Source organism: Brassica napus, chromosome C5, assembly GCF_020379485.1.
Source record: "Brassica napus cultivar Da-Ae chromosome C5, Da-Ae, whole genome shotgun sequence".
Classification (NCBI taxonomy): Eukaryota; Viridiplantae; Streptophyta; class Magnoliopsida; order Brassicales; family Brassicaceae; genus Brassica; species Brassica napus.
Window position 1 is genome coordinate 39367631 of NC_063448.1, and position 25436 is coordinate 39393066.

Here is a 25436-nt window from a genome sequence, read left to right on the forward strand (position 1 = left end):
ATATTACATATCTAATTAGGTAGTATAATATTATTTAAAATTATACATATAAATTACAGAGTGATTTAAAAAAAAATAAAAAAAAATATCAATCATTAGCTAAACAATTTTCCTTCTTCCAAAATTAAAATATTAAAAATTAAACAATTTCCCTTCTTCCAAAATGCTGAAATCATTAGCTCAAGCTAGAAAAAGCTGATATCGTGTAAATTTGGACGGTGGCCAAAAAAAAAAACCAACATCAAACCTTAAAAAGGTTCCACATTCTCACTTTCTCAGCAAATCAACATTCTTAGCTACAGAATACTAATGCAAACATGTAATGAAGGCAACATTATTATCAAAACGCGACCTCGTTAAGAAAAAGAGAAAAAATGAACTATGTAATCTATCTTTATCACTGCCCTAGTTATAGATAAACCCAGCCCAATAAGAGCCCACTAGCGGGTTATGTGTAAATTAGTAAAGAAGAGCCAGGCCATATCCACCACCACCACCACCGAGCCAAGAGGAAACGTCGAGGAAAATGGCAATGGTGGCCGTGGGTGTGCTCCACCACCACATCCTCTCTGCGTCTTCTCGAATTGTTTGTTTATCTTCTTGTTCTCGCCCTCCCCTCTCAGTCTCGTCAGGTGTAGCTAAGGTGGTTCTTAAAAAGGGAAAGACGCAGCTCTTCAAAGACGGAAGTCCGATGGTGTACAGTGGAGCCGTGGACAGGATCATCGGAAAGCCGCCTCCGCAGACCGGAGATGTTGTCATTGTCGCCGATGGCACAGAGAATCCCATTGGCTGGGGTTTGTATAACTCCGTCTCAATGTTCTGTGTTCGCCTTATGCAGCTCCAACACGAATCCACCAGGTTTCTCTCTTTGGAGTCAACTTTGTTTTGCTTCATATTGATTCTTCCTTCTTCTTCTTATTGGCAGAGATCCTTCTTGTGCACTCAACATTGAGAAGCTTCTCCAAACTAGAATCACTCAAGCAGTTCAGTTGCGGAATAGTTTGGGACTCCCCGCGGAAAATAATACTAATGCTTATCGTCTTGTCAACAGCGAGGGAGATAGGTGTTCTCATTCACTCGCTAAATCTCAACAACCAAAGTTTTTTTTTTTATTCAATCTTCTTCTAACATATCATTGTCTTTAGATTGTCTGGATTGATTGTGGATGTGTTTGGAGATATAGCTGTGGTTGCGTCCTCCGCTGCTTGGCTTGAAAAGTACAGGAGTCATGTGGAGGCTTGTTTGAGATCATCAATCCACGGAATCAATCACATCAACTGGAGACCCTCTCTTGATGTTCTCAAAGAAGACGGCTTTGATATCTCATCTTTGAAACAAACACAAACATCATCATCTGCCCCTCCTCTCCCCGAGAGATCAATGGTCTTTGCTTCCCCTTGGCTATCTTTATGGAAACAATCATCAGGGAATGATGTTTCTTTCTTATCCCCCTCCCCCTTAGGTCGTGGAAAATGGTATCTCTTACGCAATCTCGCTAGAGGGACAGAAGACAGGCTTCTACACTGATCAACGCGAAAACCGCCGCTTCATATCCACCATCTCCGCCGGCAAAAGAGTTCTTGATCTGTGCTGCTATAGTGGTGGATTCGCACTTAATGCCGCCAGAGGAGGTGCCACCACCGTCCTCGGTATTGATTCATCTTTGCCTGCTTTGGAGCTCGCCAGAGAGAATGTCATCCTCAACCGTATGGATCCAGGGAACGTTGTTTTCTTCAAACAAGATTCTACAGAGTTCATGAAGGGCGCTCTGTCAAGGGAAGAGACATGGGACATTGTCATCCTAGACCCTCCTAAGCTTGCTCCAAGGAAAAAGGTTGGCTTTGGACTTGTTTTGTTTTTCTTTTTCCTCTATTGATTTACAGGAATAGTTATTGAGGTTTTGAATATGCTCTGCTAGGTTTTACATAACGCGGCAGGAATGTACAGAAGTCTCAACTCGCTGGCGATGAGATTGACAAGCAGTGGAGGTTTGTTGATGACATGCTCATGTTCAGGTGCCATGACACAGAGCGGGAAGTTCTTGGGCATTCTTCAGAGCGCTGCAGCTATGGCGGGGAGGAAGATCACTGTGGTTAGGGAGGCAGGAGCTGCTTCTGATCATCCTCTCGACCCATCCTACCCTCAAGGCCAGTACCTCTCCAATATTCTGCTTCGGGTACTCTGAGTTTTCGTTTCAACAAAAATCTCTGTATTTTTTTTTTTTAGGTTGGTTTGGGACAATAGTAATTTAGTTTGAGCTTATTTGGAACAAGAGTAAATGTTATACATATTTTTTGGAGTATCAGCTCCACCGAAAGAACCATTTTCACGTATGTATAGCAGCATCCTATTGTCTTTTTTACCTTAGTCTGCTCTTTCTTTATTAACATTGCATGTTTCATTAAGGGCAATCAAGTAATATTAATAACACATTTATATTGGGTCATTATTTTCGGATCTAGCCCACTATCCACATCAGATCTTTCTTGGGCCATTTGGACCGATTAAGAAATCAGATCCAATTCTCACATTTTTTTTCCTTTGGGCCATTGAGTCCAAGTTCAAATAATTTTTTTTTTCAACCATTCTTAATTAATTTTTTTTTCTTTTCTTAATATAATTTAAGCATTCATAAAAAAAAATTGATTTTTTCATTGAAAAGTATAAATCTTTATTAAAAGTATATAATTATTTTTATTAAATATATTAACCACATAATAAAATTAATTCATCAGAGTTATACCAACTTAATTCATTAAAAAAATAAAGTTTAATTTTTTAAACATAAATAGTCATTTAAAATGAAACACGATAAAGAAAGATAAAAAGTTTAAGTCTTTTATAAAATAAAACACAAATATATGAAATATGACGCTAAATATTTGTCAATTGAAAAAAAAAAGAAAATAAATCCGCGCTTTGAAAGCGCGGATCAAAATCTAGTTTTCTTTTAAAAGTGACGAACAAATTTCAAAAAATCAGAACAGTTTTATTTGAGGAAAACCACTTCAATCCATTTCATCCGAAATTTTAGAAAGAATGGGGTACCAACAACAAAAAATAAGAAAAATAACAAAAGAATAATAGTTAAAGTGTAAAAAATTATAATTTCCGCAAATGAAATTATTGTATAGTTGAGGTATGATTGAACTATACGTTACTGTTTACGATAATAATTCAATGAATCATGAGATTTCCTTTTGTTCTATCTTCCTCTGGTTATATAAAACATAATTGGCCACAGAAGAATTATCAAAAGAAACAGCTCCTCTTGGTAGCATTTGAAGGTAATCATAATTGTATTTGAATCAGAATGTTTGATATTGGCAAGTGTCAAGACACTGCACATCACACATATTTCGACTGTTTGTACAGCTTTGGTGATAAAAGCTTATAGCAACAAAGCAGTATCGTTTGCTTAATCTGAAAAGTTAAGGAGGTGGCTGATCTGGGACTTGTGTATGAAACAAGCTACTAAGGAGGATTACTTGAATATGCAGTCCCCGCCCGGAGAAGCTATCTTTAAAAAATCATTGGGTGAAAAGAAACAACACTGCCATGTCTCATCACCATGACACATCGCTGTTTATCCCTTATCTAATGCACTTGTATATTTAGACTTGCGTATTACAAACTACGTACATGGTTGTCTCCTCTACCGTTCTGACCATTTTGCATAGATTGTCATGTGGTGAAAAGAGAGAAGACTTAAGTTTGATGATTTATTATGTTTTGCATGGATGCTTTATTATGCATAGATATTACTGAAGTCGCGCACTGTGCAAAGCAAAATGGCAAATAATTCAAGCAGAGAGACATGGGGAGAATCTAAACCACACTTTCATGACAGTATCAGAAACCTTTGCTTCTCACTTCTTTTGCTGAGCCTTGAGTTCTTTTACCCTCTCTTCCGTAGCTTTCAATGCTTTCCCGTAGATATCAATTAACTGCACGAAATGATAAGAGCCAAATGAGGGAAACCAAGAAAAAAAGATTTAACAGATTAATAATGTCTCAAGAATTGTAACCTATACCTCATCGATCTCTTCAGGTGAGATAATAAGCGGTGGAGACATCATTATGCCATCACCTGCAACACGGACTAACATACCGCGTTTCTGGCATTCAGCTCCAAAGTATGCGCCAACACCTGGAAGCATCAGTTAAATATTAATGTAGGGATCTTAATAAGGTGATGAGTTTAGGAGAGGAGAGACACTTTTGTTTGGGTTATTAGATGGACTTTTTACCCCATTCTGGTGGAAATGGTTCGTTTGGAGATTTGTTGTCTGTAAACTCAGTTCCCAGAATCAAACCCGTTCCTCTTATCTGAAAAAAAACATCACAAAAATGTTCAATCAGAGACTTCAATAGATAAGCTGGTGAGTAATCAACCAATAAAGAGAAATTATACCTCTCCAATAATAGGACTGCTCTTGGCAAAAGCTTTAAGACCATCTTGAAACCTTGGGGAAACTTTGGCGACATGTTCTGGTATGTTCCTCTCCCTGTCATATGAATATTGAGCGTCAAGAAAGTGCAGACAAGAATAGAGAAACGAGAATCATAATCACCAATTTACTTGTATATCTTTAAAGCTTCAATTGCTACAGCACACGAAACTGGATGACCAGAGTAAGTAAATCCATGCGAGAAAGCACCTGAAATAACCAAACCAAAAATTGTTTCTTGAAGTATCAGGACATTGGAATATTACAAAGTTGAGCTTAACTAGCCAATACCTAGCTTGTTGCTTTGAGAATATATGACATCTGCTACTTCTTGACTCATAAGAATGGCTCCAATCGGCATATAAGCTGAAGATAGTGCCTGCATATATTAGAAACATTTACCAATTGTCCCGAGAAGTTTCTCAACAGTGATCAGAAATCTACAAATTATCTGACAAAATCTCACCTTGGCTAAGGACACAAGATCTGGCTTGATGTTGTATTTGTCACATCCAAACATTGTCCCCAGCCTTCCAAATGCACAAATCACCTTAAGAAAAGATATCATTATCCGTTTTAATTATGTTTGGTCTATTTCTTCATCGTGATAGAAACATGGTTCAATAAGATAATGCATATACCTCATCAGCAATGAACAGGATGTCATACTTCTTAACAACAGCTTGAATCTGCAGTACAGAAATGAGAAAAAAAAAAAAAAGAACACATCATATACACAATTACCTAACCATGAAACAAATTAATCATTGGAATTGGTATTCACTGCCAACAAAGGTTCCGAAAATGACCTTTTCAAAGTATGTAGCAGGTGGAGGTATCACACCGCCAGCACCCATTACTGGTTCAGCGATAAAAGCACCAATCTGGTAAGAAGACATTTGCGTTAGATTGGAGCTGCCAACATCAACGTTACTAAATGAAGATCGTAATTTCCTTAGATTGCTCACAGTTTCTGGTCCCTCTTTAATGATAAGATCCTCTAAATTCTTGGCTAATCTGGTTGAGAACTCCTCTTCCGTTTCCCCTGCACACAGAATTATCCAAGGTTAAAATAAAAAGATCACTCTTAAGCTTTTAGCAAAGCTTCCCTTTAACCAATAATGGAATTTAGAATCCTTCATACCTGGAAGATGAAAACGCCAGTAATGAGGGCAATCTGTGTGCAGCACAAACGGTGCAGGTAAATCAAAGTTTTGATGCAGCGCTGGGAGACTATAAGAACAGAGGATCAAGATTGATGCATTTGTTAGACAAATATAAAGAGTCTATAGCCTTTCTAAAGAGAATATCTGAGGAATTATATTCATCCTACCCGGACAAACTTGCTGATATTAAAGTGGAGCCATGGTACCTGGAATAAGCACTTTTGAGATCTTATAAAAAGCAGACAAGACACTAAATGACAAGCAAGGATCCTTTTCTCACGATTTCTTTCTCGCGATAAACTTTTTCTTCTCAGGCCTCCCAAGTGCATTATTGTAATACCAAACCAGCTTGACCTGTATCATACATACATGAGATTTATAAGCTTCTAAACAAGGAGATCAAGGTAGATCATATAGTTTGGGGACCTCAAACCTGTGTATCATTGGCCTCTGATCCACTGTTTGTAAAAAATGCTTTGGCCATTTTCTTGGCTGTGAACATCTCTAAAAGATCCTTAGCAAGATCCTGTTTTCGCAGGAAAAATATAACACAACGATCAAATATTACACAGCAGAATGTACAAAAAAACATTATTAATAAAAGAACACCAGAAGTAAAAAGTCTCACCAGAGATGGCTTAGTAGTACGGTTCCAAAAGGAGTGATAAAAGGGCAAGGTGTTCAACTGCCCTACAGCAGCAGAAACAAGCCGTGGCTCATTTCCTCCTGCAATATTTTGAGGGGTGTCAATGCTAACACTTTCACAAATATCCTAGGAAGAGCGAAATATACAAAAAGGAAAAAAGAGAAACATCGAAGTCAATAGTGTGGTAGCATGCAGAAAGAACAATACCTAAGGCTGTACACCATAGACCAGCGAGAGAGTCAAGATACTTCTTGCCATGGTCATCATACACATAGCTTCCCTGTAAGAAGAATGAGAGTAAAAGAAAAATGTCTTTTTTTTTTTTTTTTTTTGCTAAAATTTGGAGAAAAATGTCACACACTTGTTTGTATCAACATTGACAATGTATCATCGTCTATACAAAAGAAAAAAGAAGGGGGTGACCTCGGATTTGGCAATGATCAAAGGATCTAAATCAGCACTCTGCCACCCAGCTGTAAAAGGTGCTAGCATATCATGCCCTTTAGACCTGCCCATCAGAAAACTCATCCACTTATTCATCGCCACGTTGACAAAAGCATGAAACTTTTACAGAAAATAATCACCAAACTTACCCAAGCTTCTCTGGTGATGCTTCTGTAGTGAAGATTCTCGAGCCAGGCATGTATTGCGAAGAAACAGCATACCTGCTCTGCAAAGTAACCTGTCATATAATAGAAAAGAGAGATTTTTTTTAGCTATCTATCAAAATCACTATTTGAGTTAATATATAGTAAAATGGATTCCTTGAAATTCTTCAAGATCACTGTTTGGGTAGTTTATTATTATAAAATTAAAAAAAAAAAAAAGGGGTTCCTTGATTACTGGAGAATCCCAAAAAGTTACACTCTCACAAAGTCAGTCACGTTTGATGGGAATATTATTTGAAAATACGACTTGCAAAAAAAAGAAGAAGAAAGAAGTAAGAAAGATTCAATTTTTAAGCATTTGAACATGAATCTGGACAGAATCCTGATCTACTACGGGTGACGATGAAGCAGCTAAAAAGCAATCAAAAGGAGCGAGTGAGAAAACCTGGGTAGTGCGCGCCAATCGTCGGAGGCTGTTGACCACTGCCATTTCGAAGATAGAATCTGTAGAAATGATCCTTTGATTCTTTTGAGATTGGTTCCCTTCTAATAACAGAGGAGGATCATCATCGTTGATACACCTCCCTTGTATGAAAACTCTACAAAATTAAATATCTTTTTCTTACTTATTTATCTCTTCGAGTCCCATTTGATTTTGAGTTAATTAGGTTAAAATCCTAAAACAATGTTGAAATTGGCAAAATACCCAAAACAAAAATATTGTGGGGGTTTGTTTTTCTCTGTGTCAAAGAAAATTACTTTAGTGTCCCTAAACTATGTTCAAGTCAATTTATAGACGCTCTCAGACGATGTTCTCGAGGAGCTACAGAAGCTTTTTCCCAATCCACCATTTCACCACATACTCAAAATTTGAATCTCGTATTCCTCCTCCTCCTTTACCATGTTCTTGACCATGTCTGAGGCGGTGGAGCATCTTGCCGGTGTTTTCTCTCTTACTTGTTGGTGATGTCGTCGAACTTTTTTTTGGATCTGAGAAACCAAAGACGCGCCTCCGCTCACTTGCTGCGCCTCCACCTCTGCTTCTTTGCAGCACATTTGCGTCTCGTCAGCGCCTCCATCTCTCTTCCGTGACTCTGTGCTTCTCTTCAGCACATATGAAGCACAAAATAGTTCAATGTCGGAAGCAATGGTTAGTTGATGTGCAGTTACAATGGTTATAAAAATAGTTTGAATTGTTTCTTGCTTTATTGGCATGATAATAAATTGTTTAGACAGAAAATAAAATGTGATCAAATTTTTAATGTAATGATTAAATATCAACTGTGGTGCGAATATTACTGTTTAATGAGAATACATCCGTGTTTTATGATTAGGTGTTGTGGTGTCTAGCAATCAAGACCATGTCCTTCCTCTGGATGCGATCGCTAGAGGTGATGCACCATGCTTAAAACGTGGAGGTGGTGAGCACCAGACCATGGAGAACATAAACTCGGGGGAGATGTAGACAACTGGTCGAGCGTCGTTGAAGCTAACTTTGGCATGCAGAAAAGTGGAAAAAATATGTAGTGAAGTCAAAGGTTGGGGAGACATCCTCGGAAGGCAGCAACACCCATGGTGGGTGTTGAGTGGAGTCAACCATTAATGATTGGGTCTTGTGTTATACTATGGAAGCTTAGGATCTATTTTCTAAATGTCTACGAGTTTTTGTAAAACGGGTAACATAAAATTTAGCCGGGGTAGTAAGTTTTTGGATGGTTAAAATTTTGTGTACCCGTTTATAGAAACAATTAGCCTAATGTAAGGAAGTTAACCTAAATGATATGAAGATCTAATGTAAGGAATTTAAAGTTTAGCCAGGAGTAATAAATTTTTGGATGGATAAATTTTGAATAACTGTTTGTAGAAACAATTAGCCTAATGTAAGGAAGTTAGCTTGTTTTATAATATGAAACTATAATGTAAGAGCTTTTGTTTGTATGCTTGGTGTGAATTAATCAGAATTTGGTAAATAAGCCCATACGTATAAACTGAGGCACATGTGTATCATCTACCACCATTTTTATCTATAATACATTTATAAAGTGATATTATCCAGCTAACAACAAGTATACAATCTAATAAATTATGTAACCCTCTATTACCTTTGGGTTGTTACAATGCACCAAAATAACCGTCTAACATCACTTGTATTACAATTTTCTTATTTATAATCCGTTTAAATAAAATGATATTCGTATATGTACTTATTTTCCCAATTAGCCGTATACATAAAATAATATTTGGCTAGAATTTGTATTATCTGGAAAAATATGTAATTGTCTATCCAACAAGAGCAATAACTATCAAAACAATCACTTTTGTTAGATTTCTTTTTAATCTACTTTCTTCTTCAACCTCTTCACAACGTTTCGGCAATGGAGGATTCAAACCAATTTCATTTCTCTAAGATACTTTGCTCTCGATTTTATTCACAGGAAAAAAATTGAACACTTATGTCACAAACTCTGTTTCTTCTCCAGCTACATCTATCTCCAGTCAATTTCCACGAGCTTTCCGAATTGAGACTCTTTAATAAAAGCGACTTCGTGTTCATCGAAGGCGTTTAGAATTTTGTTTATACACTGAGGGTTTGTGATAAGGGGTAACCCTAACGCCAAGAGGTTCGTCGCCAATGGCAAACATCCTATGAGGAAATGGAGGATGAGGGATTACACCAGTGCTAGGAGCCATAGAAATCTTAGCTTTTGCTGGTGGTTAGGAATGAGAGAACTAAGAAATTGATACTGTTAATTGATAATGGAAACAACGAACAGACAAAAACCTGATTATAAAGGAGTAAGAAAGAGGTTTCCAGATACGACAATTTAATTTTATGGAGAAAAACTACGAAAATAATATAATATGTCAAGTGGTATGAGAGAGGAGCTTTAGTGTATTGTTATCAAATAAATAAGCAGACAATATATATCTTATGAAATAAGAATAGGGGTATAATGGTCCATGATTTTTTGACAAAAACAATGAAACACCTTCATGTGTATATAGTTAAATATGGAATAACTTGTGTGTGTAGAGCGCAATTTCTCTTTGATTTTTTATCAGTGACGTGTCATTGACTCATTTTATTACATTTATATTTTAGTTTCTTTTCATTTTACCATATCAAATCGCACCAACTACGCCAGCTAGTTTTTTTATTTAATTACAAAGTTGATTACATCCTATTAAATTAAAGTTAGTAGGAACAAAATAATTATGTCTCTGTGAATATTTTTAGTATAAAAAAACATTAAAAAAAAACATATCGTGGTAAGAGATCGATGATAGAATCATTTTCAGTACTGCTAAATTGTTGGGTTTCCATTTTGGTGATTGGTTACCGTATACTTTTTTTTGGGTCTAAAGGTTACCGCCTTACCGTATACTTGTTTTACCTATTGCAGGCTTTGCAGCTACAGGTTATGGCCGATTATTATTGTCGAGATAGACATCTTCGTTGATATGTTCATTTTGTTTTTCCATTTAATAACTTGAATCATATAGTAACTCAACGCTACAAACCAAGCACAAAGTTTTAAATCATTAGGTTTATATATATGTTTATCGATGCATGAAACAATAGAGAGAAAACGATCCGTGTCACAAAAATTACAAATCAGTCACATCCATGTCGTAGATGAGAATGACAAGACAGTCACATAAGATAAGAAACTTTTTTTGTCTTCTCATTCAAATAAAAATATTTTAAAACTTATTTAGTATACAGAAAAAGAATTAAGAAACTAAACTGTGTGGCGTTTTACAGCTTAACAAACGCTGAGAAGTTCAGGTTACAAGGCGCAATTTAGCACCCTGACGGCGTGCAATCTATCCATCATTCATTCGTATCTGAGTAGAGGGAAACGAAACGATAAATCAATTTCTAGCAAGTCAATTCCTATCTGTCAATCTTCTTCGCATTTTAGAGGGAGAAAATGAGACTCTTTAGAGAGAGAGAGAGAGAAAAAGTAGGCAAGAAAGACGGTCACTGACTAAATAAAAGATCACTCACTCACACACCCTTTCAAGAGATCTCATCGCCCGATCTTTCCTTCCTTCCTTCCTTCCCCGCCGGTAAAGTTTCTTAACTTTGCTTCTTCTCTCGTGTCTCTTCGTTTCTCAATTTGAGAATTTACTGCAAAGTTTCCTTATTTATTACAATACAGAGTTGCTGATTAAAAGTATTCATCAATAAAGTTTTGGTTTTAATTTTGAGATCCTAACATTGTCCGAAGAATCTAGCTACTCAATTGAGTTTCCTTACTTGTGTATCTATTGCTGCTTCAACCCAAAAAAGGAAAGTTTGTTTATTTCTGAATAATTCAGCTGCTAAATGCAATTCTGCAGGTAGCTCTTAACTTGCTTAAGATACAATGGGTGCTTCTGGGAGATGGATTAAAGCATTGGTTGGTTTCACCAAGTCTGATAAGTCAAAGTCTAAAAAGAAGGATGATAATGTATGCTCTTTCATTACCTATAGAATCTATTTATCTAAATGCCAATTGCTGGTTAGAGATGTATACTTTCTTCATTATATGTTTGTTCAATTGGCGAAGGTGAAGACTGCAACCAAGAGCCGGTCTGGGAGAAACCATTCTGTTGATTTTGATGCTGAAAAGTTTCAACTTGGATTTGAAGATTCCAATACGCATAGCAGCATGTTAGATAATGGGGTCTCCACTTCAACTTCTTATGGTGCTGCTAATGAAGAACAAAGGAAGGAGCATATGGCTGCAACTCGGATTCAAACAGCTTTTCGAGGATTCCTGGTATCATTATCACTTTCTTCGCCCTGTTAACTTTTTTTTTAATATTTGTCTCAAGCGTTACTGAGAGAGAAAGATGATACCTTTTTTCTCAGGCTAGAAGGGCTTTACGAGCATTGAAGGGATTGGTTAGACTTCAGGCCCTTGTTAGAGGACACGCGGTGAGAAAGCAAGCTGCTGTAACGCTTCGATGCATGCAAGCGTTAGTAAGAGTTCAGGCTCGTGTTCGCGCAAGACGTGTTCGTCTCGCCTTGGAAAGTGAAACGGGTCCGCAGATTCTTCAGCAACAGCTTGCAGATGAAGCCAGGGTTCGAGAAATAGAGGTGTGATGATCACTTGTCTCAGTTATTTACTTTTTTTAAAAAATCTTTTGCAAAGATAACTATAGTCATGTTGACTATGTGTTATCATTTTTCAGGAAGGTTGGTGTTATAGCATTGGTTCTGTTGAACAAATCCAAGCCAAGATACTAAAGAGGCAGGAAGCTGCAGCTAAGCGTGAGAGGGCTATGGCATACGCTTTGACTCACCAGGTTACTCACAACCTATGTGCTTGTTTAGAAGTAAATTGTTTGAATTTTCTCACTTTGTACTAATCATAACATTCCATAATAGTCTATCTGATCGTCTTCTATAAGATCAATCTTTCACAAAACACTATGATAGCAAAAGGATATTTGTTTCTCTTCTCTTACATATAAATTTGGTATGTTGTAGTGGCAAGCAGGAACTCGGCAGTTATCTGCGCACAGTGGTTTTCAGCCTGACAAAAACAACTGGGGATGGAACTGGCTAGAAAGATGGATGGCTGTTCGTCCATGGGAGAATCGGTATCTTGACAGCAACCTCAGGGACGATGCCATATTAGCTGAAAACAATATGGAGCAGTCTGAGAATGTTGTGCATAAAACTCAGATGAAGATTGCAAGCAAGATTCCAAACACTTCAAATCTTGCGTCCGGTGTTTCAAGTCAGAAGGTAACCGGGCCATCTCTGTCAGATGGTAATTCGTCTTCACCTGGAATATCTTCAAGCATGCCGGTGCCAGTGGTGTCCAAGGATAGGTCAAAGCTCGCTAAAGACGATCTTGCTGTAGAAGTTGTTAACTCAAGACCTGGTGCTGGTCCAAGATCACACAGCAATCCAAAAGAAAGATCAAGAGCGCCAGATAAAGCTTCTAAGGAGCGGTTATCTCTGCCAAACAGTGGTCCGATCTCTTTCTCTAACCCCTAGGATTCGTTCCTCTTTTCTTTTTTGCCCTTTTTGATGGTTGAGTGAATAGTCTTATCAACATGGTGATAGTGATAAGAAAATCAGCTTTGTATTAGTCATAAAGATACAGACCACAACTTAGATATTAGGATAGCTAGGTGTCGTCAGTGGAGACTTTGACCATGCCTCAATCGATCTGTATACGTCTAAGAAGCAATACATTTGATCTTTGAAACATTTAGGCTGTCTTTTGACCTTTTTTTTTCCTTTTTAAGGCTAAAACTGTGAACATTCGTTCTTGAGCAGGAAAATCCTTGGGACCTCAGTCAGCTAAAGCCAAATCTTCCCAAAACCAGAAAAGACGCAACCCCGATCCAATAAAACAGAGGCTTGCATAGCCCTGGCTAGAGTCTCTGAGAATCGTCAGTCCATCTATCACTCCCATCGTTCCTGTACATACACAGCTTCTGAAAATGGAAACAAAAAAAAAAAAGAGAAAAAGAGGATATCATGTGAGAATACAATGGGTTACATTCAGACTTGCTTGGTGGTACATTGATCAGAAGAGAACACCATCGTCTTGGCGTCTTTCTGCTTTCATTGTTGTTTGTTATTTACGTGTCAGCCATCCTTTTTTGTCCATGATTCTTAAATGGATTGGTAAGTAATATTATTATTATTCAAGTAAAGTTGTTTGGGGTATATCTTGTGAGACAGTTTTATGTTGGGAGGACGGACCATGCTTCTCATGGCCTTCCCAATGTGATATATATAGTGTGTTGTATTTGGTATATGTTCGAATGTTTCAGAGTGATGATATTATCATGATAAGGTATCACTTGGCTTGTCATCTTTTCGAAACGGGAAAGTGATTTAATTAAAGTGCAGCGAAGGAAATGTCAACAAGTGAATGGATCATGAAAGAAAAAGCCCTAAACATCAACAAAAAGTATTCCCTGTGAAAGTTTTCTAAGCAAGCCAACATGCAATAGAATTATAGAAGATAGCTAGAGGCTTGTAGCAATATTTGTAGGAACAAAGTCCACTCTTTGAGCATCTCCTACATAATCTTCCACACTATAGTTGTCTGTCTGCTATGGTACAACTCCTGGAGGCGAGTGCAACTGACTTGCTAGTTTCATCGATTTTTTGGACATATCTCTGCCCGATATCAAGTATTGACATGATTCTTGGATCCACAGGACCACACAGAACAAAAGACGAAGAGCCCTCAAACACATGATACATTATCAGAGATGATCATAAGCTATGGAACCTGAAACTCGTGTTGAATTTGCAAACATCCATGTGTGTTGTGGTATTTGGTTAGATGGTTTTATCCTAAGATTTCAAGTTGCTAAACCTCATATGTATCTCTTACTAGATTTGGAAGTACACACTGTTTGAATAAGCATTATAAACATAACACCGGAGAGTAAAGGCAGATCAAAATGTTTTCCCAAAAGCATAGTAAGCGACCACCACCAACAGGCAAAACACTTCATTATTACATTAGGACTAATTCTGATAAACAAATTAGCTACTGATATACTCCCTCTGTTTTATATTGTAAGCAGTTTTAGCAAAAAATGTTTGTTTCACAATATAAGTAGTTTTCATATTTCAATGCACATTTTCTTTTTGTTGGATATTGTGTAACCAATCAAATAATGCTAGTTTTTTTATAATAGGTTGAGTTTATTAATTAAATACTATTTTTTACAAAAGCAACAATTTCTTAATATTAGTGCTTTTAACTAAAACTACTTACAATATGGAACAAAGGGAGTATGTTTTAGCATAGTTTCGATTTGTTTTTCATAAAAATTAATGTAATTCTCCGAAATAGCAGATTTTGAAAATTACACATACACAGATTTACAAGCCTATTAGAAATTTTCTACCACAATGAATTTTACACACACACATATTCACACTGGGTTAGTCATGAATCTGAAAGAAGAGTTGAAACCTTCTGTTATACAACCTAAATACCACTATATGATATCTTTTTTTTTGTCATCTGATAATATTATAAAGGATAAAGCCCAAGCTATACAACACAAAAGGCCCAAAAGCCAAGCCAAACGAAAACAAAGAAAAAACAAGAGGCTCCAGAGGACCCAACCACAAAATAGCCTAAGTGAGAAATGGAGTTCGAGTCAACCTCAACACACGTCTTACGGAAGAGAGATAGAGGGGCACGTGGAAGCACAATCGACACCCGTCACCAACGACCGGAAAATCTTCACCGGAGCAGCTCACCGACAGTCCACCGGAACACACCAGAGCAGGACATAGATGAGGAGAAGCTGTCGGACGACTTTAGCAATTAAGAGGCCACACCGACAAAGGCTAAAACGCCGGAGCCTGACTAACAAGATCACATCAAATCGGCCCAATCCGAGAACATATCCGAAAAACAAAGCCACCAAAGACGTCAAAGTCCATGCCAAAAGATCTCTGCTTCATCAATCGACAACCACGCTTCCAATAACGATGTTCCTGCAAGAATCACGAGGCACCTTTGATGATAGAAGGAAGCTTGAAGATGCAACAACTCTACCCGAGAGAAGGAAAGATCAAGCGGAAATTGGAACAAAGGCGACTGCGCAGCGGAAGTCGAGACGTCAGAGATCGAACCAGACCGGGAAAGGATCCCGGAGAGAAGCCGTCGTCATCACCGGAGAAGTAAGTGAGACGCCGGAGCCAAGAGCCAGTGGGAACGTCAGAGAAGAATGCCTACCACCGGAGCCAAAAGCCGACCAGTCTGTTCTAACCCCTGTTCCGAACTATGCTAGGCGCTAGTCGGGCGGCTACTCCGGACCTAGCGAGTTACCAAAAAATCGGGGAGTAATCGGGGTATACGCGGAGCCTAGTTTTTAATACGATTTAATATATTTATAATATGTTTAAGTACCAAATATATGTTTTAATACATGCTTATATAACTTTTACAGAATAACATTGTTTTTCCAGTATACATTTGGTTCAAAAGTCACAAAAAGAAACTTCCAATTCATGAGATAAACAAAAAAAAAAACAGAATGTTTTGATCTTGAAAACACAAACTACAATAAAAGATTGCAAGTCTTCATCCTTTTTGTCTTCAGGTCAAATAAGTAATCACCATGAATTGGGAAGATGGGTTAGGAATTAGATCTTGCAGCATACACCTGCAATAGTTTGGACAATACGATCAAACTTGCAATTAAACCATGGCAAATAAAAAGACATACAATAACCAATACCTATAAACCAGAGCATATAAAGAGAGACATCATGTTAGATACAAACACTTGACTGACCATCAATAACAAATTAAAATCAAATTTCTCAGAAGTTCATTAACAAAAAAACTATACTCATGTATATTATATGCGATGTATGATTCTTCGTGTGAACAAGAACTACAATGTATGAGTCTTCGATACTTTGATGACAGGAAACATTAGTCTTCTATGTTTTGATAACATAAAAAAACGTGAACAGAAAGAAGATAAAAACAAACAAGTACGTTGAATCCAGACAAAGAATTAAAATCAGTTTCACACAAACACAAGCAAGCAAAACGAAGAAGCAAAAGAAAAAAGATTATTACCTTGAATTCGCGAACAGAGAACAGTTGGCCCACAATTTTGTCTTGAACTAGGCGGCCGCATTTCAGATTTACGTGGATGTTGTGCGGTCCACCGATTTGAGTCACCGAATTGCCTCAGCTCCGAGTCGCGCCTAAGCGTCCGCGTTTTCGAACAGGGGTTCTAACTAAGCAACAGATGTCAGAACCTCATCCCCTACAGAGGGGACATATCGCCGGACACAACCGCCGAACGACCATCGAGTCGGACTCTCTCTCTGAAAGATACAAAGAGAGTTAAGAGAGAGCCCCCTTTCTTTTGATTTTGGTTTGACCACTATATGATATCTTTTTTTTTGAACACCTAAAACAAATCCACTATATGATATCTAAAGTATACAAAATAAATAAATAGATATTATTGCAAATAAAAAACAAAAGCTAAAATATCGAACAAGTACAATCTTTAATCGTTAGTGGACCAGCCATATAAAAGCCTAACTCTAGAACTAGAAGAGGCCTACTTTATATATGTATATTCATAATGCCATTAGTCACGCTTCATCTAAAATTACCAAGTCAGTATTGGCACGCGCAACGCGTGCGCAGTGGAGAAGATATGGAACACACACACACGCATTTTTTTAAACGGAGAGAGAGAGACAGAGACATACAGAGAGAAACCCTAGACACCAAAGAAAAAAGAAAAAAAAGGAATCGTGCCTCCTCCTCCTCCGCCCACTCGCCCCCTCAGATCGCGTGAACATCACAAACCATTTTCTCTCCTCCTTCCCTCTCTCTCTATCATCCATCTCCCCCCTTCCGCAGATCGAAACGCCAACTCGCACCGATTGGCGCGTGGCTCCTCCTGGCGACGAGATTACAGCTTATTGCTTTCGATTCACCTCTCTGCTCGTCTTCGTTACAGGTGATTCCATCTCATCTTCGTTACAGTGAAAAAACGACCACGGATTCTATATATACATTGAGAATTTCCGATTAATCGTGTTGCAGGAAGTCATGGACATAGATCTTCGACTACATTCAGGCGACCTCTGCAAAGAAGGCGACGATGAAGAACACAGAGGACTTGACAACGAAGACATAGACATTAGCAAAGTCGAGGATGACGTCACCGTCGAGGTACACACCGATAACAACAGCACTGCAGCAGGCATCACTCTTCCAGAGCACAACACACAACAACAAGGCGTGAACCTTGAACCGCTTAACGGCATGGAGTTCAACTCGCACGGCGAAGCGTATACCTTCTACCAAGAGTACTCTCGAACCATCGGCTTCAACACTGCGATACAGAACAGTCGCAGGTCGAAAACCACGAGAGAGTTTATCGACGCCAAGTTCGCTTGCTCTAGGTACGGTACTAAACGGGAGTACGACAAGTCTTTCAACCGGCCGAGAGCTAGGCAGAGCAAGCAGGATCATCCTGAAAACAACATGTCTGGTCGGAGGACGTGTGCCAAGACTGATTGTAAAGCGAGTATGCACGTTAAGAGGAAGCCTGATGGGAAGTGGGTGATTCACAGCTTTGTGAGGGATCATAACCACGACCTTTTGCCTGCTCAAGCTGTGAGCGAGCAGACGAGGAAGATCTACGCTGCGATGGCTAAGCAGTTCGCTGAGTACAAGACTGTCATCAGCTTGAAGAGTGAGTCCAAAACTTCTTTTGAGAAAGGTCGGAGTTTGTCTGTGGAGACTGGGGATTTCAAGGTTCTCCTTGAGTTCTTGTCGCGGATGCAGATTCTGAACTCCAACTTCTTTTACGCGGTAGATCTTGGTGATGATCACAGGGTGAAGAATGTGTTTTGGGTTGATGCCAAGAGCAGGGTTAACTATGGCAGTTTTTGTGATGTTGTTTCTCTTGATACTACCTATGTGAGAAACAAGTACAAGATGCCACTTGCTATTTTTGTTGGTGTGAACCAGCATTACCAGTATATGGTCCTTGGGTGTGCTTTACTATCTGACGAGAGCGCAGCTACATTCTCTTGGCTAATGGAGACCTGGCTGAGAGCGATGGGTGGACAAGCTCCGAAGGTTTTGATCACTGAGCAAGATCCTCTGTTGAACTCCATTGTCCCTGAGGTCTTCCCCAATACACAGCATTGCCTTTTCCTTTGGCATGTCTTGATTAAGGTCTCTGAGAATCTTGGTCAAGTCGCTAAGCAACATGAGAATTTTACAGCGAAGTTTGAGAAGTGCATCTATAAATCATGGAAGGAGGAAGACTTTGCGAGGAGATGGTGGAAGATTCTTGCTAGATTCGGTCTCAAAGACGATCAATGGATGCAGTCTTTATATGAAGACCGAAGGAAATGGGCACCGACCTACATGACCGATGTTCTTTTGGCAGGGATGTCTACGTCTCTTAGAGCTGACAGTGTTAATGCTTTCTTCGACAAGTACTTGCACAAGAAGACGAGCGTACAGGAGTTTGTGAAACTGTATGATACGATTTTGCAAGATAGATTTGAAGAAGAAGCCAAAGCTGATTCGGAAACATGGAACAAGCCACCAACGATGAAGTCCCCATCGCCATTTGAGAAGAGTGTTTCCGACGTCTATACTCCTGCTGTATTCAAAAAGTTCCAGATCGAAGTTTTGGGTGCAATCGCGTGTAGTCCCAGGGAGGAGAACCGAGATGCTACGTGCTCTGCTTTTAGAGTTCAGGATTTTGAAAACAACCAGGACTTCGTGGTTTCATGGAGCCAAGCAAAGGCTGAAGTCTCTTGCATGTGTCGGTTATTTGAGTATAAAGGCTATCTATGCAGACACACGCTTAACGTTCTCCAGTGTTGTCATCTTTCTTCCATCCCCTCTCAGTACATATTGAAACGGTGGACCAAAGATGCAAGAAGCCAGCATTGTCCAGGAGAACCTCAGCAGTTGCAGACGAGGCTCCAGAGGTATAATGATTTGTGCCAGAGAGCTTTAAAGCTGAGTGAAGAGGCATCCATCTCTCAAGAGAGTTACAATATTGCCTTCCCTGCTATTGAAGAAGCTTTGGGGAACTGTGCTGGTGTTAATACTTCCGGCAGAAGTCTTCCAGATGTGGTCGCTTCGCCAACACAAGGTCTGATATCCGTCGAGGAGGATAATCAGAGCAGAAGTGCAGTCAAGACGACGAGCAAGAAAAAGAATCCAACTAAGAAAAGAAAAGTAAACTTCTTGTTCATGATCTCTCTGTACATGCACAACTTAAGGTTTTTCTTAGCTTTGCGCTTTTATGAATTGCAAGTCTTATGATCCTGACTGACTATGGATTGCAGGTGAACTCAGAGCAGGAGGTAATTCCAGTTGCAGCGCCAGAAAGCTTGCAACAGATGGTCTGTCTTTGTTATTAACATGTAGTAGAAAGACTCTGTTAAACTAGAGAGAGTCCCCTAAGTATATGATATCTGAATTTTGTAATTTGCAGGATAAGTTAAGTCCAAGGACAGTTGGCTTAGAAAGTTATTATGGAACACAGCAAAGCGTGCAAAATCTGGTAACTAAGCACAAATTACTTGTTAATATTCTCTTATAGACTGAGATTTTTGTTTGTAATGTGGTCTGATTATATGTGTGTTTACAGGTCCAGCTGAACTTAATGGCGCCAAATCGCGATAACTTTTATGGGAATCAACAAACAATCCAAGGATTGGTATGGAAATTTCCACCATCAACACCTATCTGTAACTAAGCTTCTGTTGTTTTTTTCTATCATTTAACTTTGGATAAAAACAAAAAAATCCCCGGCTGGTTTTCTGTAGCGACAGTTGAACTCAATAGCACCAAGCTACGACAGTTACTACACTGCTCAGCAAGGCATCCATGGACAGGTACCTTACCTTATTCTCAGACTCAGAGCTTTTACTTGATTGCAAAACCTATTCAAAAAATGATCACTCTTTACTTTTGTTCTTTCTAGGGAGTAGATTTCTTCCGTCCTCCCAACTTTACTTACGATATCCGGGTAAATTTTCAGTTCTAGTAACATATTTGCATCTCTAGTGGTGAATTTTTGTTCATGGAAACAATTGTTTATTACTGTACAGGATGATCCTAATGTGAGGACGACACAGTTGCATGAGGACGCGTCTAGACACACTTAAACCAGGCTAAAACCTAACCAAGGTTCAAATCTTAAAGAGCGTCCGTCCCTCTGTAGACAAAAAGCCAACAAGCACTTGGAAGATGAAGCTCATTTCTCGATCAGGTTTTGGAAACAGAACAAGGAGCATTTCTTGTTTTATCGGCTCAAGTGTTTAAATAGGATATGGTGTATTGTTTCGGTTATAAAGATACCGCTTCTGTTAATATTTGGTCGTGTGTGTATTAGTTCTTGATGATCCCCAAAAAGCTTTTGATCATTGATTGTTCGAATTTAGAGGAGGGGGAAACATTTGTTTAGAAGATATTTATCTATTTATAAACTCTTGTTAATTCTTTTGATCAAGTTTCTTATAATTGCATCAGATTATTCCCTGATCTTAAGCCACAATATGGTCTGTTGTTTTGCTCTTTGATCCTCGTACAATATCTAAGACAATCTTCAACCTATTTCTATTCTTTTTATACTTTTCTTCTAGAATAAAAGAAATTATTATAGATGTAGATTTACTCTAATATATGCTTCTAAAATAGAGTTTTTTTTTTTTTTCAAAACAAAATATAAAAAAATATTATTTTCATCTATATAAAACTACTATTGTTTTATATTTTACTCTGTAAATAGAGAAATTCTATTATAACGTTATACATCGGAGAGATCATCACCTTAGAAGAGATGACGAGAAAATGGTTTAAGCTCGATCATCACATTCTTTTATTCATTTTCGTTGAATAGACATACATAGCATCTGTAAATAGTTTCAAGTTTCATCAATAAATTTGATATTCAATTAAAAAAAGAAGTTATACATTGGAATAATATCACCATTATAATAGAGTTTTCTATTTTGCGAGAAAATGTAAAAATATATCGGTGATGCTCTTATAACGTGCTCATATGAGCAGTGTGATGAGTGTTTTGCCCAGAAACTAAAAAATTGAAACACAGAAAAACATACATTCCAAAAACTAAAAAATTGAAAATATAAATTTTGATTCACATATTAGATTTAGTAATCATTCAACATTGTAAATTCTGTGGTTTTCTAAACTGATTTAATGAACAACACTCCTAAACAAATAATGATTCATTGTCACTTATTCAACTCAGTCTCAAGCTGATGTTTACAAGATTTTAGCCCCCCCCTAAAGTATATATTATATGTGTGAATTGATGCAAAGTTCTAACAAAAGAGAACGATGATGTAGTTCCCCATATTACATATCACACGTCAGGATTAGATTATGGTTTTGTTTGAAAATTCTCACTAGTTTCATGTCTGATCTTTGGTCGTAACTTGATTTACATTCATTCCAAGTCACCTACCCCCGTCAATTAATTTATGCCCACTCATTCCTTAATCAACTGCGTAAATAATATGTACACCTATGGTCCTATCAATTATCAAAACACTAGTGTCTTGAGTATCATATACGAAAGTTGTTTCTTTATTTAGTTGCTCTTTTTTATTGGATAATCGACTAATCGTTTTCGCTAATTAAAACAGCCTATAGGCTTCTCATTACGCTATGGATTTGAACAACATTGTCGGCATATTATAATCCTATTACGTCTAACCTATTTTAAAAAATGATATAGTACTATACTATATAACAAAATCTCGTCGTTATTATCATTATCGTACATCCGTCGTTATTCATTCGTGCTATATAATACGGCTATCGCACCAAGCAGGCAACGTGATATGAAATATATTAACATTTTGGTTAGGAATAACGTAACAGAAAAATATGTCGTCAGCTATGTGACGATTATGTAAAGTGAGGCACTTATTTACTAATTTAATGAAAGAATATACACAGTAAATTAGGCAAATTTCGTCAACTTGTTGGGAAAGTAGCCAACCAACCCAATACAAAACTAAATTCTACTAGTTAGTTTCTTGGTAAAAACTCAACTAATTGTAACTTTAAGCTGTTTTATTATTGGGCAAATCTCCAAAATATCACATTTTTAATTTTATGTCACAAAAATAGTCTTCAAAAACTAAAATGATCAGAATAGCATTTTATATTTTGAAAAAACTAATTTTTTTTATTTTTCAAAATTTAAAATCTTATTCCAAAACCCCACTCCCCAACTCTAAACCCTAAACCCTAAACCCTAAATCGTAAACCCTAAACCCTAAAACCTAAACCCCACCCCTTAACTCTAAACCCTAAGCCCTAAACCCCACCCCTAAACTCTAAACCCTAAACTTTAAACCCTAAATCCTAAACTCTAAATCCTAAACCCCACCCCATAACTCTAAACCCTAATGTCTAAATTAATTTACCATTGGGATGTAAATATATATTTATCTCTTTTGATAAAATATTAAGTGCTATTTTGGTCATTTTTATTCTTAGAAACTATATTTATGATAAAAAAATTTTTATTGCTATCTAGTCATTTTCTCTTTATTATTTTTTCCAATATCATGATAATATCGAATAAGATTAAATCATTTAGTTATTAAAAAGATTAAATCATGTTAATAAAGTAAGTATATTAGTATACTATATATATATATATTTTTTATTTTAGTTAGGAAAGAAATGCTAAGCCACAGAATCTAATATGTTTCCTAAATCAACGGTCATGATTGATTTTGAATAGTCTTCCTTTTGACCAAGTCTAATCACTAAACCTAAATAAATAAACAACAAACGAAGGCAAATGCTGTTTTGTTACTTATTACAATCTCTCAGTCTTGAGACAACACAAAATGGCTAACTCAAACGATTGGTCTCACCTCTACAGCAACAACCAAGCCTTCTACACAACTTCCACCATCACTTCAACCGCCGTCACAACCACCACAGCAGCTTCTCCCTCCGGTGAAGCCACCTCCATGGACTCTCGTCTTAGTCCAGAAACAGGCCGTGTAACCAAACCGGCACGTAGAAGATCAAGAGCCTCACGTAGAACACCAACAACACTTCTCAACACGGACACATCAAACTTCCGCGCCATGGTTCAGCAGTTCACGGGCGGTCCATCCGCTATGGCTTTCGGGTCAGGTAATACCACTTCCGGTTTTAGCCTCACCTCTTCGTCGGATCCATCCGCCGGATCTTCCCAACAAGTTCCTTGGCAATATAGTTACCAGCCTCACGCGCCGCCTCCACCGCAACAGCCTTATATGTTCTCGTTAAACAACATGAATCCCGTCGTTGGGTATAGTAACATGAACAACCCTAATACGATGGTTCCTGGTGGTTTTGGAACCGCGGGCGGTGGAGGAGGAGGTTCTGCTCCGTCGTATAAGGAAGCCACGAATAGTAATACGTCGTCTTCGAGACTGCAATGAGAAAACGATTGGATTTTTTTGAAATATTTTTTTCTCTTTTTTCGCATAAAGGCAGAAATGTTAGGTACTGACTTTCTTTTGTCATAGAATGACAACTTTGACTGTTGTATATTTAAGTTTTTCGTTTTCATATTCAAGCTTTTTATCTTTGTTTTAGGCGTTGAGCATTTGTTTACAGCGTTATCACTTATCATGGTCCTAAATAAGCAAATATTCAATGACTGAAGTTGCACACTTGCTTGCATTCAAAAGGAAAACTCCAGTTTGGCAGTAAGCAAAATAAAATAACGTTTCCAAATAAATCTATATGTTTTTACGAGAATACATTATCAGTTATATAAATTATTATGGCATCCATATTTTCTACTAGACTTAGGTAAACTAAAACAATGTTCTCGAACACTAATATATCACGTATATATATTATACATATTAACGCTCTATATATGTTAAAAACATACTTTCACGTAAAGTTCTGAACTACATCTGAAAAATTGAAATTTCTTCAATATTATTCAAATTAATAGTATATATGTATAACGTGCATGTAATGGAGGAAATGTGAGAGAAATAGCTTACATCCAATTTCTGTATTCATTTATTGTAGGCATTCAAACATGAAATTAGTTAGTGTGAATGTAGTTTTATCTGCTTTGCCAAATAAGCTCGATAAAATGCAAAATATGACTTGTAGACGGAAAACGATGACTATCCTTTTCCAGTTCACAATTTGATTTACTTTTTTCTTTGTCTTCAATCACTAACTTTATAAGATTATTGAAATATATTTGAAGGAGAATTTTCGTCAAGACCAGAATAATCTTTTAACATTAAAATATGGTGATAAGACCATTAATTGGATCATATAGAAATTAAACTTGCTTTTCGTTGGAAACAGAGGAAGCTTTTGGGTGAAGGTAGGCTACCAACATGAACATACCTAGATTCTTACGTTACTCCCTCTGTTCCATATTGTAACTAGTTTTATTTAAAATCACCAATATTAAGAAATTATCGCTTTTGTAAAAAAATATTATTTAATTTTAAATTCAACCTATTATAAAAAAGCTAGCATTATTTGATTGGTTACACAATATTCAATAAAGAAAAATGTGCATTGAAATATGAAAACTACTTATATTGTGAAACAAACATTTTTTGCTAAAACTACTTACAATATAAAACGGAGGGAGTATCGTTTATTTTTCCTCTTTTAATTTCTTCTCATTCATATTAATTATGATTTAGACTGAAAGTGAGATGGATCTTTTGATTTAGATCGATGTTAATATAGAGTTTGGCCGGTATACCAAAGCCAAACTCTATACTTATAGAATGTCTTTAGTTTTTTTTCTTACTCTTTTGCATTTTAATAGATTTTAGATTCTTAAGATAAATCCATAAATTAATAAGAGAATATTTCTATCATGTTGTAGACGTGTTTATATTTGACAAATAAAATAATATAAAAGGAATTAACAATGAAGAATCTTATTTTAAAAAAAAGTAACATCGACGAAGTGACAAAAAAAAAAGAGTGATAAAGGGGTTAGGAAGAGGGGATGTATCTAATACGCATTGTGG

At 37.3% G+C, this 25436-nt stretch overlaps 5 protein-coding genes and 1 long non-coding RNA gene across 9 annotated transcripts; 4 read left to right on the top strand and 2 right to left on the bottom strand.

Annotated features, from left to right (window-relative positions):
* Positions 1-483: 483 nt before the first annotated feature.
* Positions 484-2357, top strand: LOC106427503 (ribosomal RNA large subunit methyltransferase I-like). The gene is made up of 5 exons (XM_013868233.3): positions 484-858; positions 926-1063; positions 1146-1383; positions 1463-1834; positions 1919-2357. Exons 1-5 carry the CDS (start codon positions 527-529, stop codon positions 2183-2185), a joined length of 1347 nt encoding a protein of 448 aa, XP_013723687.2. The 5' UTR covers positions 484-526; the 3' UTR covers positions 2186-2357.
* Positions 2358-3705: 1348 nt separating this feature from the next.
* On the bottom strand, positions 3706-7568 carry LOC106439809 (gamma-aminobutyrate transaminase POP2, mitochondrial). Of its 2 annotated transcripts, none has more exons than XM_013881328.3 (19): positions 7317-7568; positions 6857-6945; positions 6687-6771; positions 6471-6543; positions 6246-6343; positions 6051-6143; positions 5898-5971; positions 5785-5823; positions 5596-5684; positions 5420-5496; positions 5261-5335; positions 5093-5140; positions 4918-5001; positions 4743-4830; positions 4583-4661; positions 4415-4508; positions 4251-4329; positions 4035-4150; positions 3706-3947 (listed from the first exon to the last, which is right to left on the bottom strand). In XM_013881328.3, the coding sequence occupies exons 1-19, from the start codon at positions 7359-7361 to the stop codon at positions 3870-3872; spliced, it is 1503 nt and encodes a 500-aa protein (XP_013736782.1). In that variant the 5' UTR covers positions 7362-7568; the 3' UTR covers positions 3706-3869. The 2 variants fall into 2 exon arrangements, with proteins under 2 accessions (XP_013736782.1, XP_022559471.1); XM_022703750.2 differs by having other exon boundaries at positions 5785-5835.
* A 3108-nt stretch (positions 7569-10676) lies between these two features.
* LOC106439810 (protein IQ-DOMAIN 5) lies at positions 10677-13641 on the top strand. 2 transcript variants are annotated; one of them, XM_013881329.3, is made up of 7 exons: positions 10677-10945; positions 11219-11328; positions 11428-11640; positions 11733-11960; positions 12056-12169; positions 12354-12843; positions 13155-13641. In XM_013881329.3, exons 2-7 carry the CDS (start codon positions 11245-11247, stop codon positions 13244-13246), a joined length of 1221 nt encoding a protein of 406 aa, XP_013736783.1. In that variant the 5' UTR covers positions 10677-10945; positions 11219-11244; the 3' UTR covers positions 13247-13641. The 2 variants fall into 2 exon arrangements, with proteins under 2 accessions (XP_013736783.1, XP_013736784.1); XM_013881330.3 differs by having other exon boundaries at positions 10703-10945; positions 11434-11640.
* LOC111206417 lies at positions 13434-16914 on the bottom strand. Its single transcript, XR_002658654.2, has 2 exons — positions 16450-16914; positions 13434-16024 (listed from the first exon to the last, which is right to left on the bottom strand). It is a non-coding gene; the product is annotated as an uncharacterized LOC111206417 (long non-coding RNA).
* Positions 16915-16988: 74 nt separating this feature from the next.
* On the top strand, positions 16989-20880 carry LOC106439811 (protein FAR-RED ELONGATED HYPOCOTYL 3). Of its 2 annotated transcripts, none has more exons than XM_013881331.3 (8): positions 16989-17353; positions 17440-19605; positions 19716-19772; positions 19865-19933; positions 20021-20089; positions 20199-20267; positions 20357-20401; positions 20484-20880. In XM_013881331.3, the coding sequence occupies exons 2-8, from the start codon at positions 17446-17448 to the stop codon at positions 20538-20540; spliced, it is 2526 nt and encodes an 841-aa protein (XP_013736785.1). In that variant the 5' UTR covers positions 16989-17353; positions 17440-17445; the 3' UTR covers positions 20541-20880. The 2 variants fall into 2 exon arrangements, with proteins under 2 accessions (XP_013736785.1, XP_013736787.1); XM_013881333.3 differs by having other exon boundaries at positions 17086-17353; positions 20205-20267.
* A 2253-nt stretch (positions 20881-23133) lies between these two features.
* LOC106444238 (VQ motif-containing protein 22) lies at positions 23134-24008 on the top strand. Its single transcript, XM_013885736.3, has one exon. It carries the CDS (start codon positions 23268-23270, stop codon positions 23850-23852), a length of 585 nt encoding a protein of 194 aa, XP_013741190.2. The 5' UTR covers positions 23134-23267; the 3' UTR covers positions 23853-24008.
* Positions 24009-25436: the final 1428 nt, after the last annotated feature.